General features: G+C 42.2%; 1 protein-coding gene across 2 annotated transcripts in view; it reads left to right on the forward strand.

Annotated features, from left to right (window-relative positions):
• Positions 1-1374: 1374 nt before the first annotated feature.
• LRIG2 (leucine rich repeats and immunoglobulin like domains 2) overlaps positions 1375-15836 on the forward strand; it is a 36069-nt gene continuing 21607 nt past the window's right edge. Inside the window, exons 1-3 of one of the 2 annotated variants that reach the window (XM_081121958.1) lie at positions 1381-1846; positions 5295-5420; positions 14506-14571. Coding sequence is in view for 1 of the 2 variants with exons in the window: in XM_081121957.1 (XP_080978083.1) it covers positions 1608-1846; positions 14506-14571 (305 nt within the window). In the remaining variant the exon portion in view is untranslated. Of the gene's footprint in view, positions 1847-5294; positions 5421-14505; positions 14572-15836 lie in introns of both variants that reach the window. The other variant, XM_081121957.1, reaches the window with a different exon arrangement.

Here is a 15836-nt window from a genome sequence, read left to right on the forward strand (position 1 = left end):
AATAATGATTCTTTTGGTTTAAAAGCATAGTATAACTCTCCATCTACTTAGATCTTTTAAAAATACTTTTTAATAATGTTTTGTAGTGTTCTCCATATACTTTTTCTCTTACACTTCTTTGATCTAGGCATCTAGATTTTATTGCTGTTGCATATGCTAGCTTTTGAAAAGTATATTTTATAATTGCTGATTTATTAGAATAATATTGATTTTAGTATGTTGAACCTTTTTACTAGTTCCAATCATTTACCTGAAGATTCTTTTGGGTTTTTTCCTTCAGATAATCAAATCATATGTGAATAAGGGTAGTTTTATTCTTCCTTTAAGATCCTTATACTGTTAATATTTTTTCTTGCACTGGTTAGGACCTTTTGCTGGACTGATTAGGAGCAGTGATAGGCATCATTTTCTTGATCCTAATATGAGTATTTTTACTGTTTTACTTTTAGGCAGTTTGCTGCAGGTTTTGGCAAATACCCTTTAACAACTTAGGGAGGTTCACTGTATTCCAAGTTGGTGCCGAGTTTTTATAATGAATATGCCTGGAATACTATGTTTTACACACATATATGATACGTTACACCTCATACAGTAGATATTTATGTATATCTTATATGACACGTGATCTATATTATATATCATATAGTATATATGTGTGTTAAAGAAGATTTCTGGCCCATCCGGGGCGCCTCCGCGGTTGAGCATCGACCTGTGTTCAAGGAGATCGGGGTTCGATTCCCTGTCAGGGCACGTGCTGGGGTTGCGGGCTGATCCCCAGCAGGGGGCGTGCGGGAGGCAGCGGATCAATGACTCTCAAAATTGGTGCTTCTCTCTCTCCCTCTCCCTTCCTCTCTTAAGTCAATAAAAATAAATATATAAAAAAAGAGAAAGATTTCTAGTATTCAAAATTAACCAATCAGACGCAATCTTATTATGTGACGTGCCCAATAAAATGCAACTCTGTTCTAGGACCTGTAATTTATGGCGCAAGACGGAGCATTCAGGACAGAGCGCTGTTGTGTGTTGGCTGTTGTCATTTTTTTTATTAGACAGTCTAAGGGAAAAGAGGTCCGTGCCCCTCACTAAATAGGTTTTGCATGTTTTAAATAGTCTTGCGGCAAACGGGTTTAAAAATCGCTGCCATAGTAGATAAACGCCGTCAGGACTGCCAACTCTCAGCGCGGGGGCTCCCTGCCCCCTCTTAAGGAGCCACTGCGCCCTCCAGCGGAGGGACGCGGGAAATCCAGAAGGGCGCCCGGGGCGCCCCTCACCTTGGAGTCCTTCTCAAGGAACGCCTTGTCTCCGGCCCCGCCCCCTCCACGGAGTCCCGCCTCCGACGCGATCCCGTCCCGTGGCAGCGATTGGTTGGGTCCTGTGCGTGACGACGTTGCGTCGCGGGGCGGGGCAGAGGAGCGTTGTCTGTGGGGCCTGAGCCCTATGTCCTGGGTCGCCGCCCCCGCCGCCGCGCCGTGTCCGCCCCTCGCCTGTCTTGAGAGGATACGGGCGACAGCCGGGCTTCGGGTGGCCGTGCAGTCGCTAACCGTCTACGCGGAGCCGCCCTTTCCAGCTGGCGGCTCTTCTCGGCGGGGTCCAGGTCGGGGGGGAAAATGGCGCCGGCGCCCCGAGGCGTCCGGGAGGAGCCGCTGCTGCAGGGTCGGTGCGGACCCCTTTCCCGGCTCCTCTTCCTCGCCCAGGCCTTCGTCGTCCTGCTGCCGGCCGCCCGCGCAGGCCTCTGCCCCGCGCCCTGCTCCTGCCGCAGCCCCCTGCTGGACTGCAGTCGCAGGAAACTCCCAGCGCCGGGCTGGAGGGCGCTGTCGAGTCCGCTGCCCCCCGACGCCGTCAGCCTGTGAGTAGAGGGGCCGGACGGGGTGGGGGCGCCTACGGAGAGGGGCGCTCCCCTTCCAGGGCCGACTGAGGGGAACTGGCCTGGCCCGAGGGCGCGGTCGGGAGCCTGAGTTCTGAGGAGAGATGCCATCGCGACGTTAGGGACTTTGGGGGGCAGGGGGCGCTGGAAAACCTGGCGCTAAGGTTCCGGAGGCTTGTGTGCGAAGACCCGAGTTAAGATCCCTGGGGCCCGGGAGGCTCGGGGTCCTGGGTGGGGAGGACCTGGGGCGGGGTATTGTTAAGGGCTCCGTGGGCCTGGGCCCGGCGTTGACTCGGGGGGTCAGGGCTCCTCGCCCGCACTGGGCTACATCGCCCAGTGTGTCCCTCGGCTTGAGTGGTCCCCAGGCCTGTGGTTTTATAACCACGACGGCCGGAGACGCATGAGCTGTCTTTTGTCCCTAGTTTGCATTTCGGCTCCTTCCGTGCTGCAGTTTTGATACGTTACAAGGTTAAAACTGAATGGGTTAGGAGAGCTAGGACTACCCCGAACAAATATACCTTTATAAGCAGCATTCTTGGGCTCATTGAGGAAAGGAGTGTTCTTTCCTAAAATCATGTTGATGCTTGAATTGTTTTCAGTGCATTTCTTGTGGGAGAGAACCTAAAAATCAGCCCTCTTTGTTTACGTGTGAGAAGCAAGTACAGTGATTGGTCGAGTTCTTCTGGAGACTCCGCTGCTAAGTGCTCATTTTGACAGGCCTGTGTTAGTGGCAGCGGGAGAGCTCACTGGTCTGAGTCAGCCTGGTGGCATTAGGAGCAACAGTAGGTATTATTAAATGCTGCAGTTATGGGCCTTCTTAACCACTAGCATACAGTTATTTCTCTGCTGCTAACTGAGCAATTCATTTATTAATTGTCAGACTTCTAGTACAGCCGGCTCCAAAAAAGACTTGTCATGAAGAAAGAATAGCTTGAGGTGCAATTAAAATATGAGGGTCTGTTTGGATATTCTGTGGAAAATAGGATACAAATAGAAGGTCCCTCTGTCTCTGCTATTTATTCAGAGGTTATTTATTCATTTGCAAATAGGTTAGGATAGAGAGGAAAGAAAGCTACCTCATAAGTTCCTTGAGAAAATGAAGGTAACTTAAGAAACCAAATGCTGTTAATAGCAAAGATCTGTAATATAATAAAATGTTTTCTGTTGTTTTATGATGTGACACCTGTAGCTAGCTCTGGTTCTGTTGATGCAAATAAAATTTAAAAATTCATATCGCTGTGCAACATAGTCTGAATTAAACCCAGCACAGCGTTTCTGTAATGCAGCAAGTGCCTTTTTCTAAGAAATTCTTGGAACAGCTACCTGATTATGACAGAGTAAATCTGGTGCAGGTTTCAGAACAACACAACTTCATTTAGTTGTAATTGAAATAAATGTGGCCTACTTTCTAAGATCCTCGATTGGTGGGTAAACAATAATTAGAAATAGTTTTACATAAGATACATGTATTTTGTGTCTAGGTTTGACTTTTGCTTAATTGAGATAAATGTCCTAAAGTCAAATGACATTCAAAAATTTTAAATGTTCTAGAATGAAATTGGCATTTTCAGGTGAAGTGAAATGCCTTGGAAAGCAATTTTGTTGGAAAAATGTAATTGGATGAAAGCCTTACATTAGCAGAACAACTCTTAGAATATGAAAAGCTGGGATTATGCTGTCTTAGATTGAGAAGTGTAACAGTCTTTGTAAGTTGCCTTCACCTATAAAACCAGTAGGTACACATGGGTTTCTTTATATAACTTTGAATTTTTAGAACACATGCAATGCCTAAATATATTAGTGATTCAAACTCAAATGCTTGACCTTGTGGCCATTATAAAAAAGATTGTAGACAAAATGCATTAATCCTGGCTTTTGAAATATATCTGCCCCTGGTTCCTGGCACAGAGCTCCTGAAGCCCTTGTAATTTTCTAAGGGATAAGAGTACTAAGAGCATCTTTCTTTTTAATATTTAGTCTTTGACCTTATTTTCTGACTCAGGGCTTCTAAATTCTTTGGAATTTCCTGGATGATAGGAATGTCTTTTGATCTAATGAGACAACTCTTGGTGGGCTCTGGATAGCTTCAGGATGGGGTCTGGTCACCAGAAAGACCAATCCATCAATAGAATCTTGGGACTTTCAGCCCCACTCCGCTTCATCCGGGAAGGGGAGAAGGGCTAGAGATTGAGTTAATAAATGATTATGCCTATATGATGAAGTTGCCATAAAAATCCCCAAATCTCTGGGGTTTAGAGAGCTGCTGGGTTGGTGAACACGTCTACGTGCCAGGAGGGTTGTGAACTCCCAACTCCACGGGGATAGAAGCTCCTTTACTGGACCCTTCTAGATCTCACCCTATGTATCTCTTCATCTGACTGTGTCCTTTATCATATCTTTTATTATATAATAAACCAGTAAACATAAGTGTTTCCCTGAGTTCTGTAAGCTGTTCTAGCAGGTGATTGACTAATGAGGGGGTCATGGGAACCTCTGATTTGTAGCCAAGTGGGACAGAAATTGTGGGTAACATTGGGTCCTACTACTTGTGATTGGTGTCTTCAGTGGGGGTGCAGTCTGTGGGACTGAGCCCTTACCCACTGAGGTCTGCATTAACTCCAGTTAGTGTCAGAATTGAATTGAATTGCAGGACACCTGGCTGGTTTTGGAGAAATGATTGGTGTAGGGAAGAAGAAAACCCCACACATCTCGTATCAGAAGTATTATGTGAGTAAAGGAAGAAACAGGTGACAAAAATTTTTTGCTTGATCAAAGTTTAGTTAGGCTCCTGAACCTTCTCCTAGGCGGTCTGTGCACATCCTTGTAAAATGCAGTTTCAGCAAGAAGCCCCTACCGTTGATATTAGATTGAGTTCCTTCCCTATACCATGTTCCAGGTGATGTCTGACCTCTCTTACCTGTTTTTAGCAAGAGTCCTGTTAGGTCTGTTAAGTCAGAGCCCTCTTCCCCTTGATGTTTTCTTTTAGTATTTTTTATCCATTGACCCTACCCTGTTCCTTAGCTTTTAAATTCCCATATACACAGGTAGTATTTGGAGTTGAGCCCAGTCTCTCTCTTTTTTTTTTTTTTTTTTAAATATGTCTTTATTGATTTTAGAGAGAGGAAGGGAGAGGGAGAGAGATAGAAACATCCATGATGAGAGAGTCATTGATCAGTTGCCTCCTGCACTCCTCCTGCTGGAAATTGAGCCTGCAACCTGGGCATGTGCCCCTACCAGGAATCAAACCTTGATCTCCTGGATCCTAGGTTGATGCTCAACTGCCGAGCCATGCCCAGCTGGGCTGAGCCCAGTCTCTTACCTGCATTAAAAAATTTCATTGCAGTGCTCCCTATGCCTAGCTCCCTATTCCTCAAAGTCTTCCTTACCATGCTTTAACAAGTATCATTGAATATTTTTTTCCTTTTAACAGTTATGGTGCCACAACACCCATAGGATCAGATTCATCATTGGACCCCCGGACCTCTCACCCAGGACCCTAAGTGCATACCTTTGAAGCTTTTACCTTCCTCCTGACTGATTGATCGGGGATCCATTGGTGAGTCCGACTCCTGAACCATTGCTCCGGACAAACGTCCGTGGAAGCTGGTAAGGACAGATTTTGATTCTTAGGAGTCTGGGTATACTCCAAAAGATGGGATAGAGTCCCAGATAAACACAGGCTGGATTAGAGTCCCAGGCAAGCAGCTGTTTGTAAGAAGCTTCTTTGTTTGAAAGGTACCTACTATAAAATACAGTTTATGCAAGAAACCCGGTAAGTTAGTTTAGCAAGAAGCCCCCACCCTCAGTATTTGATCACTCTTGATATCTGATGGAGTTTCTTATCTTCCACCATACCCTAAGTGATGTCTAATCACCCTGGCCTGTCTTTGAGAAGAGTTCAGTTAGGTCTGTTAGCCCGAACCCCCCTTACCGCTCTTGTTTTCTCTTAGTAATTTTCTATCCACTGGCCTTGGCTGCAGCCCTGCTCCTCGGCTATAAATTCCCACTTGCCCATGCAGTATTCGGAGTTGAGCCCAGTCTCTTCCCCATAAAAACATTTCATCACGTGGTCCCTGTACCTATAGAAATAACCTGCACCACCTTGAGTAAGGCTCCTTACTGGGTTTTAACAAATGTCATTGAGTATTTCTTCTTTTAACACAGGGAAGTTTTCCTGAACATTTGGTATCACAGAAGTGAGATTTGCTAGAATGACCCTAGTCACGGAAACATGTGGTTTGGGAAAAGAAAGGATAAAGGGTGGGGAATATGAGACCTTTGATTCCTTGTTGGCTGTGTGGTCGCCCAAAGTTTGGAGCAGTAGCTGTACTGCTCTCAGTCACTAAAGATAAAAGTCACTGATGGAGTTTAGAGGTGGATCCAGTTCCCAGCGCATTGGTTCAATCCCTCAGCTATTGCCTGTACTAGCTAAAATGAAATTAAAAGAGTGCTGAGTCAGACCTTGATCCAAGCTCAGATTTCAGTGAGTCTGAACTTTGGCTACTCACCCCAAGGGAAAAATTGGGCAAGGACAACAGAAAGTACTCCTAGATCTCTGGTCACCAAGCAGGTAGTTGGTGTGAGGGAAGGACAAAACCAAGGAACTGTTTGAAACCAGGGAGTATCCTGTGAAGGAGTTGTTTCATTTTGTGCATCAGTAACAGCTTCCTGAAGAACCTTTACTAAGATGTTCTGTGAGAATAATTAATTTAGGAGCAGTATTTGGTTTTAAATGCTGCAGCGGGGGAAGAGCATGTTTGGGTTGATGCAGGATTTGTCTCATTACGGAACAAGCACAGATGGCTATATGTGATCCAGACACAAAGCAGGTTATTCCTGAGGGAACAGCCAGCCTGGTGGACTGTGTAAAAGCCACTGTAAGATCTGTGTACCCTGAGAAAGGGGACTGACTGCCCATTTCCCCCCATGAATGCTAAGTGGAACACCGCTGATAAAGTAGATGATATGTTTTCTACATAAGACTCCTGGGATTATCTTTATGATAATGGGGATATTTACCTGCTGAATATACCTGTTAATGAGTTCATGGTATATGCTGTGGTTAAAGGGAACTCTTTATATGGACACCCCATATAACCTTCTGCAGAACCAGGGGATAGTTGGGAAAGCCTTGTGTATTTGCTTTCTCAGCTCTGCCTCTGGGTCTCATAGATGCTAATAAAAACATTAGGTTAATTAACAGGAAAATGGGGAAAAGCAAAGGAGAGAGTCAAGGGACTGGTCTTAGCGAGGCAGGGAAGTTGAAATGGTTATAAAGAATAAGATGAATAAAGCAGATCTGTTAGGAGCAAAGTAAAGGAAAAAGAGGGAAGAATCCCTGGACTGCAGCTGACTGTGCGTCATTCCATGCACCAACATAACATAAAGGGAAACTGTCCGGAGCCCTTACTGTCCTGCAAATGAAAGAGGATGTCCTCAAATTCTTTGTAGCAGGAACCCACTTAGGTGTCACCAACCTTGACTTCCAGATGGAACAATACATCTACAGAAGGACAAGTGATGGCATCTGCATCAGAAACCTGAAGAGAACCTAGGAGACGCTTCTGCTAGCAGCTTGCTTGTGCCATTGTTGCAATTGAAAACCCTGCCGATGTCAGTGTCATATTGTCCAGGAATACTGGCCATGAGCTGGCAGGGTTCCAAAGCCTCTTGCACAAGAGTGGGTTAAATGGTCAGGAATTGGAGTTTTCAGGATTCCTTGATGTGGGAACCTCTTATACTATGGTACCAAACCCATTGGTGAAGCCATGATGTAATTGAGAGAACATTATGAAAGTTGGAATGTTTAAATAAGCTTTATTTAAAGAAGTTGTGGCTCCTTTATCTAAATATATTATGGGAATGGATGTTCTTTGTGGCTGGGGAACACTACCCCTACCTGGTATTGTAAAACCAAAGCCTGTTAAAGCCCTAATGGAGGTTACAGTGAGGCATGTAAGGCACACGTTTGTAGGAGAGGTGGTTGAAGAGGCTTTTATGTGATATTATGGAGATGGACATTGCATCTGACGGGAATGTTTCCTCTACCTAATATTGTAAAGCAGAAGGCATGTAAATCCACCCTTCAAGCAGTATTAATTGGACATTCTAAATGGAACCAGTAAGATTGCTCCAGCCCACACAGTGTATAGTAGAAACTGGAGTGCTGGTATGGACGGATTCTCTGTGGGATAGCCCTATGTGTATGGCAGACTGGGGCTTAGGACAGAAGCCTGTGCGTGCCTCCCCAGCAACAATTCCTAGGACTTTGGACTAGAGCATTTCCATTTGAAGGGCAGTTGTTGGCTTGCTATTGGACAGTAAATGAAACCGCCATGATGACTAAAAGTCATAAAATAATCTTGAAACCTGAAATACTCATGATGTCCTGCATAATGCCAGATAAACACTCCAGTAGGGAGGGCAGTGCACAGAAGAGTTCCATAATAAAGTGGAAATGGTTTATACAGGATCATGCTACCTGGGGAATGCAAGGAGAAGATACTCAAGAGCAGAGCGTCCCCCCTCCCCCCACTGTGAGGAGCTGCTAGATTCTGTTGTCCCTTGGGCAGCATCCTATAAACAGGTCCTAAATGACCAACAAGGAGCTGCTGGGTTTGTGGATGCAGTTCCAAGATGAATGGACAGCATCCTATTTCGAAGGCTACCACTCTGAGGAAGGTAAGGACAAATGAGCTCAGTGGGCTGTAATGGAAGAATAACAGCGGTAAAAGCCCACATGTTTGGGTTTTTACTGAGTCATGGGCAGTAGCCAGTGGCCTGGCCACATGATCATGCAGAAGAGCAGTAGAAACCTGGCTTATTAAAGGAATGTCCATGTGGGGCACAAATAGTCATGTGGAAATCACTGTGAGACTTTGAGGGCAACATTAAAGTAGGACACACTGATTACCATCAGAAGGACTTTCTTCCAGGTGCAGAGGTGATTGGAATGAACCAGATATCCCTGTGTGCTTGCTTGAGGTGGCCACCTGGGTCCACGATAGGTGGATATGGGGCACTGCAGCAGTGCAGAGATGGGCTGAATCTAGACATGTTCTTCTTGTACCCTCTGAGGCTCAAAATGCCAGTAAGCTCTGTTCTGTCTGCCAGGAAAAGACATACCGCAGATGGCTCTGTGGCAGATTCCCTGGTGGGAAGGCCCTGAACAGAGCTGGTAAATGATACTGATGCTGATATAGCCCTAGGGGGCTACAGATGGGTCCTGACAGGAATAGTTACTGACTGTGGACTGGCTTTGCTTATCCGACGGTAGATGCAAATGCTCAGAGTGCTATAAAAGAACTGGAACAGAAGATAATTGTACCAATTTGGATGACTGACCATCATTTCTGCAGACCAGGGAATACACTTTACAGCCCATAATGCCCAACAGTGGGCAGAGAGATATCCTCAGAGTGTAGTAAGTCCTCACTTAACATCATCAATAAGTTCTTGGAACTGTGGAGAAGTAACGTGTGATGAAACCAGTTTTACTGTACGCTAATTGATACAAACAAATTTCTACAGCGCCTCATCAGTGTTATAAGGAAATGATGTTTTTGAGGACCCACTGTACTAGTTTGATAGAGAATTGGAATGGGTGGTTAAAACATTGATTATCTTAAAGGGAGGAGATAAAGAAGGGAAGGATTGACTTACATATGTTCTTGAGAGTGTGCTCACACTCAGCGTCAGGTGGCACTAAAGAAGTGGCCCCACTAAGTAGAGTCCTATTTTTCTGGTGGATATGGGGAAAGGGGTGGTGAAAGGTGCTGGAATGATAATGCAGTTCTTACCAAGGGAGAAGTATCCTGGCATAATGACTATACTGTTTTTTTCTCTATTCACGTCAGCTTTTTTCCCCTACTTGGTGAAGTGCTCATAGGACCAGGGCTGCAAGTACAGGTGCTGGAAACAGGAATGATTCCTAAGCAAGAAACTATGTTTTTAAACTTTGGGTTAGAATTGCTAAGGGTCTAATGGGGCAGATTGTGCCTTCACCCCATCTAGCAAAATTGAGGTTAACAGTGAATACCAATATATTGCCTGGTGGTAAAAATAGCTCAGTAGTTCTGTGTCTGTGTAACCTAACACTAACTGAATGGAGTGAACTCAGGGGGAGGTACTTGTTGGATTAGTATAGCTGTTTGCAATCTAGACCAGCACAGTGGCTGAACCTGATGTCCCTTCCAAAGGTGGAAGAGTTTGGGTATAAATGGGGAGAATGTTCCTCCTTCCCTTCCATTCTCTCTAAAAATCAGTGGGGGGAAAAATCCTCGGGTGAGGATTAACAACGACAACAAAAGTGTACGTGTGTGACTGGGCAGAAGACGACCTGCATCTCCGTTGCTGCTGGACTTCTTTGCAATTAGCTTGCAGAACTGATTTTCCTCCTCAGACCATTGAGATTGCTCTGTACATCCTATAAATTATTTACACCCTGATGGTACTAAACGATTACATTAATGGCACCTCTGGCTCCACATGATATCAAGAACCTTAATAATTCATCATTATTATAGATACATCCCTGTAGATTAGCATGAGTGGAAGCGGAGTTTATAACACTGAGATAAGGCCTTCTCTGAGACCTTTACTCTGCAAACATCATATCCATAAATGGTCAGATATTAGTGGTGTTAAAAAATAAAGGAAAGATTGTTGTCTGTTAGACCCTTTAGGTGATGTTTATCAAGCATTAGATTACTTCAACTTTTTAAGTTCATTTTAGGGATATGTCAAGGGGAAAAAATCTTTGAAAGACAGTTTTCCATTTCAAGGACTCTTGCTTTAAAAAACAACAAAAAAACAACAACAGGCAAACTAGCATTAACTTATGCAAAGTTAATGGAATTAATGATTGGCCACTGGGAAGAATAGTGAGAGACTTTAATTTTAAAAAATTACCCAAACTCTTCTATAAATCTGTTTTTAAGAAATTATGCAAATTCTTAATAAGAGTTTACATCTGATATTTGAAGTCTTCAGATCAGTCTTCTTCAGCCTTTTGGGAGTATTTTTTAAAAAAGAAATGGGGCCTGATACACCAAGGTGTAGTGGGTTCCATTTTCGGTCAGGGCGCATACAAGAAGCAGACAGTGAAGTGGAACGACATTTCTCTCTCTCTCTCTCCTGCTCTGCCTCTCTCCCTCCCTCCCCCCCTTCTTTCCCCTTCCTCTCCTGCCCGCCCACCCTCCCTCCCTCTAAAATCAATCAGTAAAACTTGTTAAAAAAAAAAAAAAAGAAATAGGAAAGTCATGCTGTGGAGAGCAGGAGTGTGTCTGTACATTCCTATATGTACATATCATATAAATTACAGAGTAAAATATAGGCATAGAAGAAAGCTAATCTACACATTTCCAGTGAAGTTGATATTGAATTTATGTTTACAGTTTTGGAGTGACACCACTTCCTAGTACTATAAATGTTGCTTTCAAAAAAGTCATAAAGGTTAGTAACATTGACAGTGTTTGTAACCCTAGCACTTAGCACAGTGCCTGGCACATGGTTCATTACATGTTTGTATGAATACCTGATGCTGAAATCAACCCATATAATTCCAGTTAGAAACTTGGTGTTTTGATAAGTTAAACAGCTACATCTATTTATACTAGGTGCTTTCTATGATAGTGCTACTTTGGGAGTGTGTTCCTGTTCACCATTGGTATTTTTAAATTCATTCAGTGTGGATTTGTTTGCAGAAGAGTCCAGAGAGCCCCATTATATGGGATCCTGACCTATGAGGCATATATTCTTACTACAACATTGCCCTGTAGAGAGGACCCAAACTATTTGAGGTATCCTTTGGGTTCCATTGAAACGCCTTAGAGTTTCTTTAAAGATACTGAGAAAATTGCTCTTTCCCCCAATAGAGACACTGGACAGTTTTTACTGATACTAAATTCAAAGTGGTTTATACCATGTTGAGTTTACCAAGTTTATACCAAGTTGAGTTTAATTTGATTGCTTTTCTATTTCTGTAATAATAGTTTTCTTTAAAATTGATTATCTGGTCATCATTGACATCCATGAGAGAACAATAGTGGATGGGCACAGTCAGGAGTTACATTACCAGGAAGATTAGGGTTTGGAAAGGCATTAAAAGCACTGTTATTAAAATGAAAGCCCTTAATCTATAAAAGAAAAAAAATTAAATTTCAGCAAGCATGAAATGTAGAATTAAGTCATAGTGTGCTAGTCTGCTATACAGACAATATTAGTTGTCTGTTTACCAGACTAGCCACCTTGGAGCAGAATATGGAATATCTAATTTAAATTTCTTCTTCAGTTGAAACACCATAATAAATAAACATCTTTTCAATCCTATGAAATTCTGTGTTTGTTGTTTAGTAGCAAGTGTGAATTGGATAGTTTCTGAATATAAGATTTTTATGTGAGTGAATTCACATTTTTCTCTCTTATATTTCCCAACACACCTCTCCATTCATGAGTGTCTTTGAGCTGATACCTGGTGCCAGATATCTTGGAGTAAAGGTTTTAGAACAGTTGTGGAAAAGTGATGATTTGATCTAGCCTCATGTTATGGCATAAGTCAATCTCTTAAAAGAAGGTGGCTAGGTTTTATAGATGGACAGACATGAATCTAGCTGAGAACAAATTGTTCTGTGAGAGAGGCATCATTCAGACCTGCATGCATCTGTCAACTGCCTGTGGTGGCACAGCCAGATAAAGTGATCTGTAATGTCTCTCTAGTGTGTCCCTATTACTAGCCATATTGTAATGTGTAATACATCTCTTGGGCAGACAGCTTGTGTGGGCTGGATTCCACCTCAGTCTTGTAAAGATGCCCGGAACCATCAAAGTGAATTTTTTAAGCCTATTTAAATATTTAGACTAATGGCTAATTTTAGTGAAATCTCTGCTCTGTTTGCTACAAGTGAGATGGAATTTCAAGTTTATGGCTTCCTCACTTATTAGCTGTGTGACCGTGGGTTGACAAATTATTAATTTCTGTCCATTTCTGTATCAGGAAAGGAAGATTATAAGAGCATTTGCCTTATAAGGTTGTCCTGTGGATTTGGGCAGTTCATATGTATAAAGCGTATGGAAGAGTGAGTGCCTCGTGCTTAAATGTTAGTTGCCCCCACCATCACCACCATCATCTACATAATTTGGAGTGAGATGAATTTTCCTTCCCTGAAGCTAGATTGCCTTTTTTTTTTTTTTTTTTTTTTTTTTAAGAAAGACCACATCTCTATCAAGGATGTGGTCAACCCCAATTCTAATACAGAAGCTCACTGTCTTGTGAAATCTACAAGTTTATCTTCAGCTAAAGTGTAATATAATATATTGTAGTATTATATATCATACTATATATTATGTAAAGTTTATGTTACTTTTAAAAGTACATATTATTTTGTATTATTACTTTAAAAAGTATATATTTCTTTCAAAAGTATAGTACATTATAGTAAAGTATAATATCACTAAAATGGATGAAGAAATTTATAATTTGCTATGAGATGATCTACAAGACGTAGTAAGTGAAAAAAGCAAGGGCAAAGTAGTGTGCAAATTATTCTACCACTTATGTAAAAATTTGCTGGTACATGCCTACAATATCTGGCAGGCTACACAAGAAATGGTCTGTTTTCACTTGTTGCTGTCGGGGAGGGAAATTGGATGGCTGGAGACAAGGGTAGGAGACTTTTTACTTATATCCTTTTCTATTTTAGATTATCGAATCACGTGAGTGTATTTCCTAGTTAAAACAACACCAACAGTGGAACGGCTCATTGGGGAGAGAAAGGGACATCTGTAATATTTTAAACAAAAATAAAATTAAAAAATATATATATATTAGGCAGCAGACAGAACTTGGGAGAGCAGAGCTGTGGCAAGAGAGATTGCCTGGAAACTTGGGAGAGTTGAAGGCAAAGCCGAGAGAAGAGAGGCGTCTTCCTCACCGAGGGCGTTAGCAACAGAGGGGAGCCACCTGGTTAAGCAGTATGAGGTTCAAATGAGTGTGAAGGAAAGAGAAATAGACCATGTCGCAGGTTCTGCATGGCTCCAGCACCGATGCCTGGAGTGTAAACATAGGGATGAGCCAAGGTTGGTGACTCAACAGTAATGTAAGAATTAGGACCTTGAGAAGCAAAAAAAAAGTAGGATTTCACCAATGGTTGTTGAGAAAAGATAGGTCTACAATTGCTTATTCTCAATGCCCAAATCCAGGATGCTCTGAACACTGAAAAATTTTGGTGGCAAAACCTGTACTAAATTGATATAAGACAGCCGTAATCTTGATTCATGCCTCTTAATGTGAATATGTATAGTTCTGCTGCAGAAATATTCATATATTTGAATATGGGTGACGCCTGGTAGCACTCAGTAATATAGAGGATAGGACAATCTTACATTTCTAATAAAAACAAGCCTGAATTCCACACACAAAAACCCCCCAAAAAACAACAACAAAAGACCTAACACCGTAAAAATGAAAAAGTAAAATAGCTATTTTGAAATCTAGATGTATTTTTATTCATCTTTTATAACCATTCATTTGCCTGCCCTGCTCAAATTCATGATAGGCCTTTAGACTCTTAATTGAGTGTAATTGTTTTCTTTTGATCTGCTGTCCAGCACTAAGCTAAGAATGCTCTTTTGTTCACCATCAGGGATTTGAGTCATAATCGGTTGTCCACCTGGAATATCAGCTTGGAATCTCAGACATTACAAGAAGTGTAAGTTATTTTACTTAAATTTACATTAACTTTGAGGTGACTTAATGGATTGTGAATTTGAGGATGTTCAGTTTAGAAATGCTGTCAAAAAAATTGAAGGAAAAAATTTACATTAAAAGACATTGTTTAAAATATAAACTGTCATCTTTAGCTTTATTGTCATGTACCCTGGGCTGGGCATTGTGCCATTGGGTTGGTGATTGCAAGTTACAAACTGTAGAAATAGTCTTCCTTAGGGCCAAAGTAAGATTTTTCCTCTCTTGAGAGTAAATATGTTTTGTTTGTTTTTTGCCAAAGTTTAAACCACTGAAAACTCTCTGTTGTGTAAACTTTTTAAAATGCCTTTTTTTTGGGTTTTGTTTTAATAGTTTATTGATTTTTAGAGCGGGGCGGGGGAGAGAAACATCATTCAACTGCCTCCTGCACATGCCCTACCGGGGATCGAGCCCACAACCCAGGCATGTGTCCTGACTGGGAATCGAACTGGCAACCTCTCCATGCATGGGACTCTGCCCAGTCAACTAAGCGACACTGACCAGGACTTTTTGTGTGTGTCTTGACTCATCTAACATGGAAGCATCATGTCTAGAGTAGATTTATATGAAATACAATACTTTTGATATCATTTGGAATGTGTGGCTAATAATTCAATTTTCCACTTTACTGAAGTTTTTTCTTTTCTTTTTTTTAAAAATATATCTTTATTGATTTCAGAGAGAGGAAAGGAGAGGGAGAGATAGAAACATCAATGATGAGAGAGTCATTGATCGCTGCCTCGAGCCCGCAACCCTGGCATGTACCCTGACCGGGAATCGAACCCCGATCACCTGGATCTTAGGTCTACACTCAACCGCTGAGCCACTCCTGGCTGGGCAAGATTTTTCTTTAATATAGAGATGTATTATTATGTATTCTTTGGAGGAAATTTTCTAAAATAGGTATTATTAATACCAGTTATTGCATTGTAATGTTCCCAGAGGTACAACCATGGAGCCTGTTGTGCCTTTACCTGAAACACCCCCAGAACCCTCAGATTTATTTTTCTTTTTAGTTTCTTGCTGACAGGGTAACTGGTGCTTTCATTCTTCCTTCATTCTCTCCTTCCCTGGTCCAAATTGACTGCTCTGATTTGCTGCAGTGAATAGAGTTAAGCTTATTAGCTGAGAGAGGAGCACTTAGGAAAGGTGTGAGAATGCTTGAGCTTTCTTATCACAGGGGCTTTGTTCCTGGAGGCCTTTTACTTCAGGTTGTTTTCCTGTATTTTA

The sequence above is a fragment of the Miniopterus schreibersii genome (assembly GCF_964146895.1).
Source record: "Miniopterus schreibersii genome assembly, chromosome: 19".
NCBI classification, from domain to species: domain Eukaryota; kingdom Metazoa; phylum Chordata; class Mammalia; order Chiroptera; family Miniopteridae; genus Miniopterus; species Miniopterus schreibersii.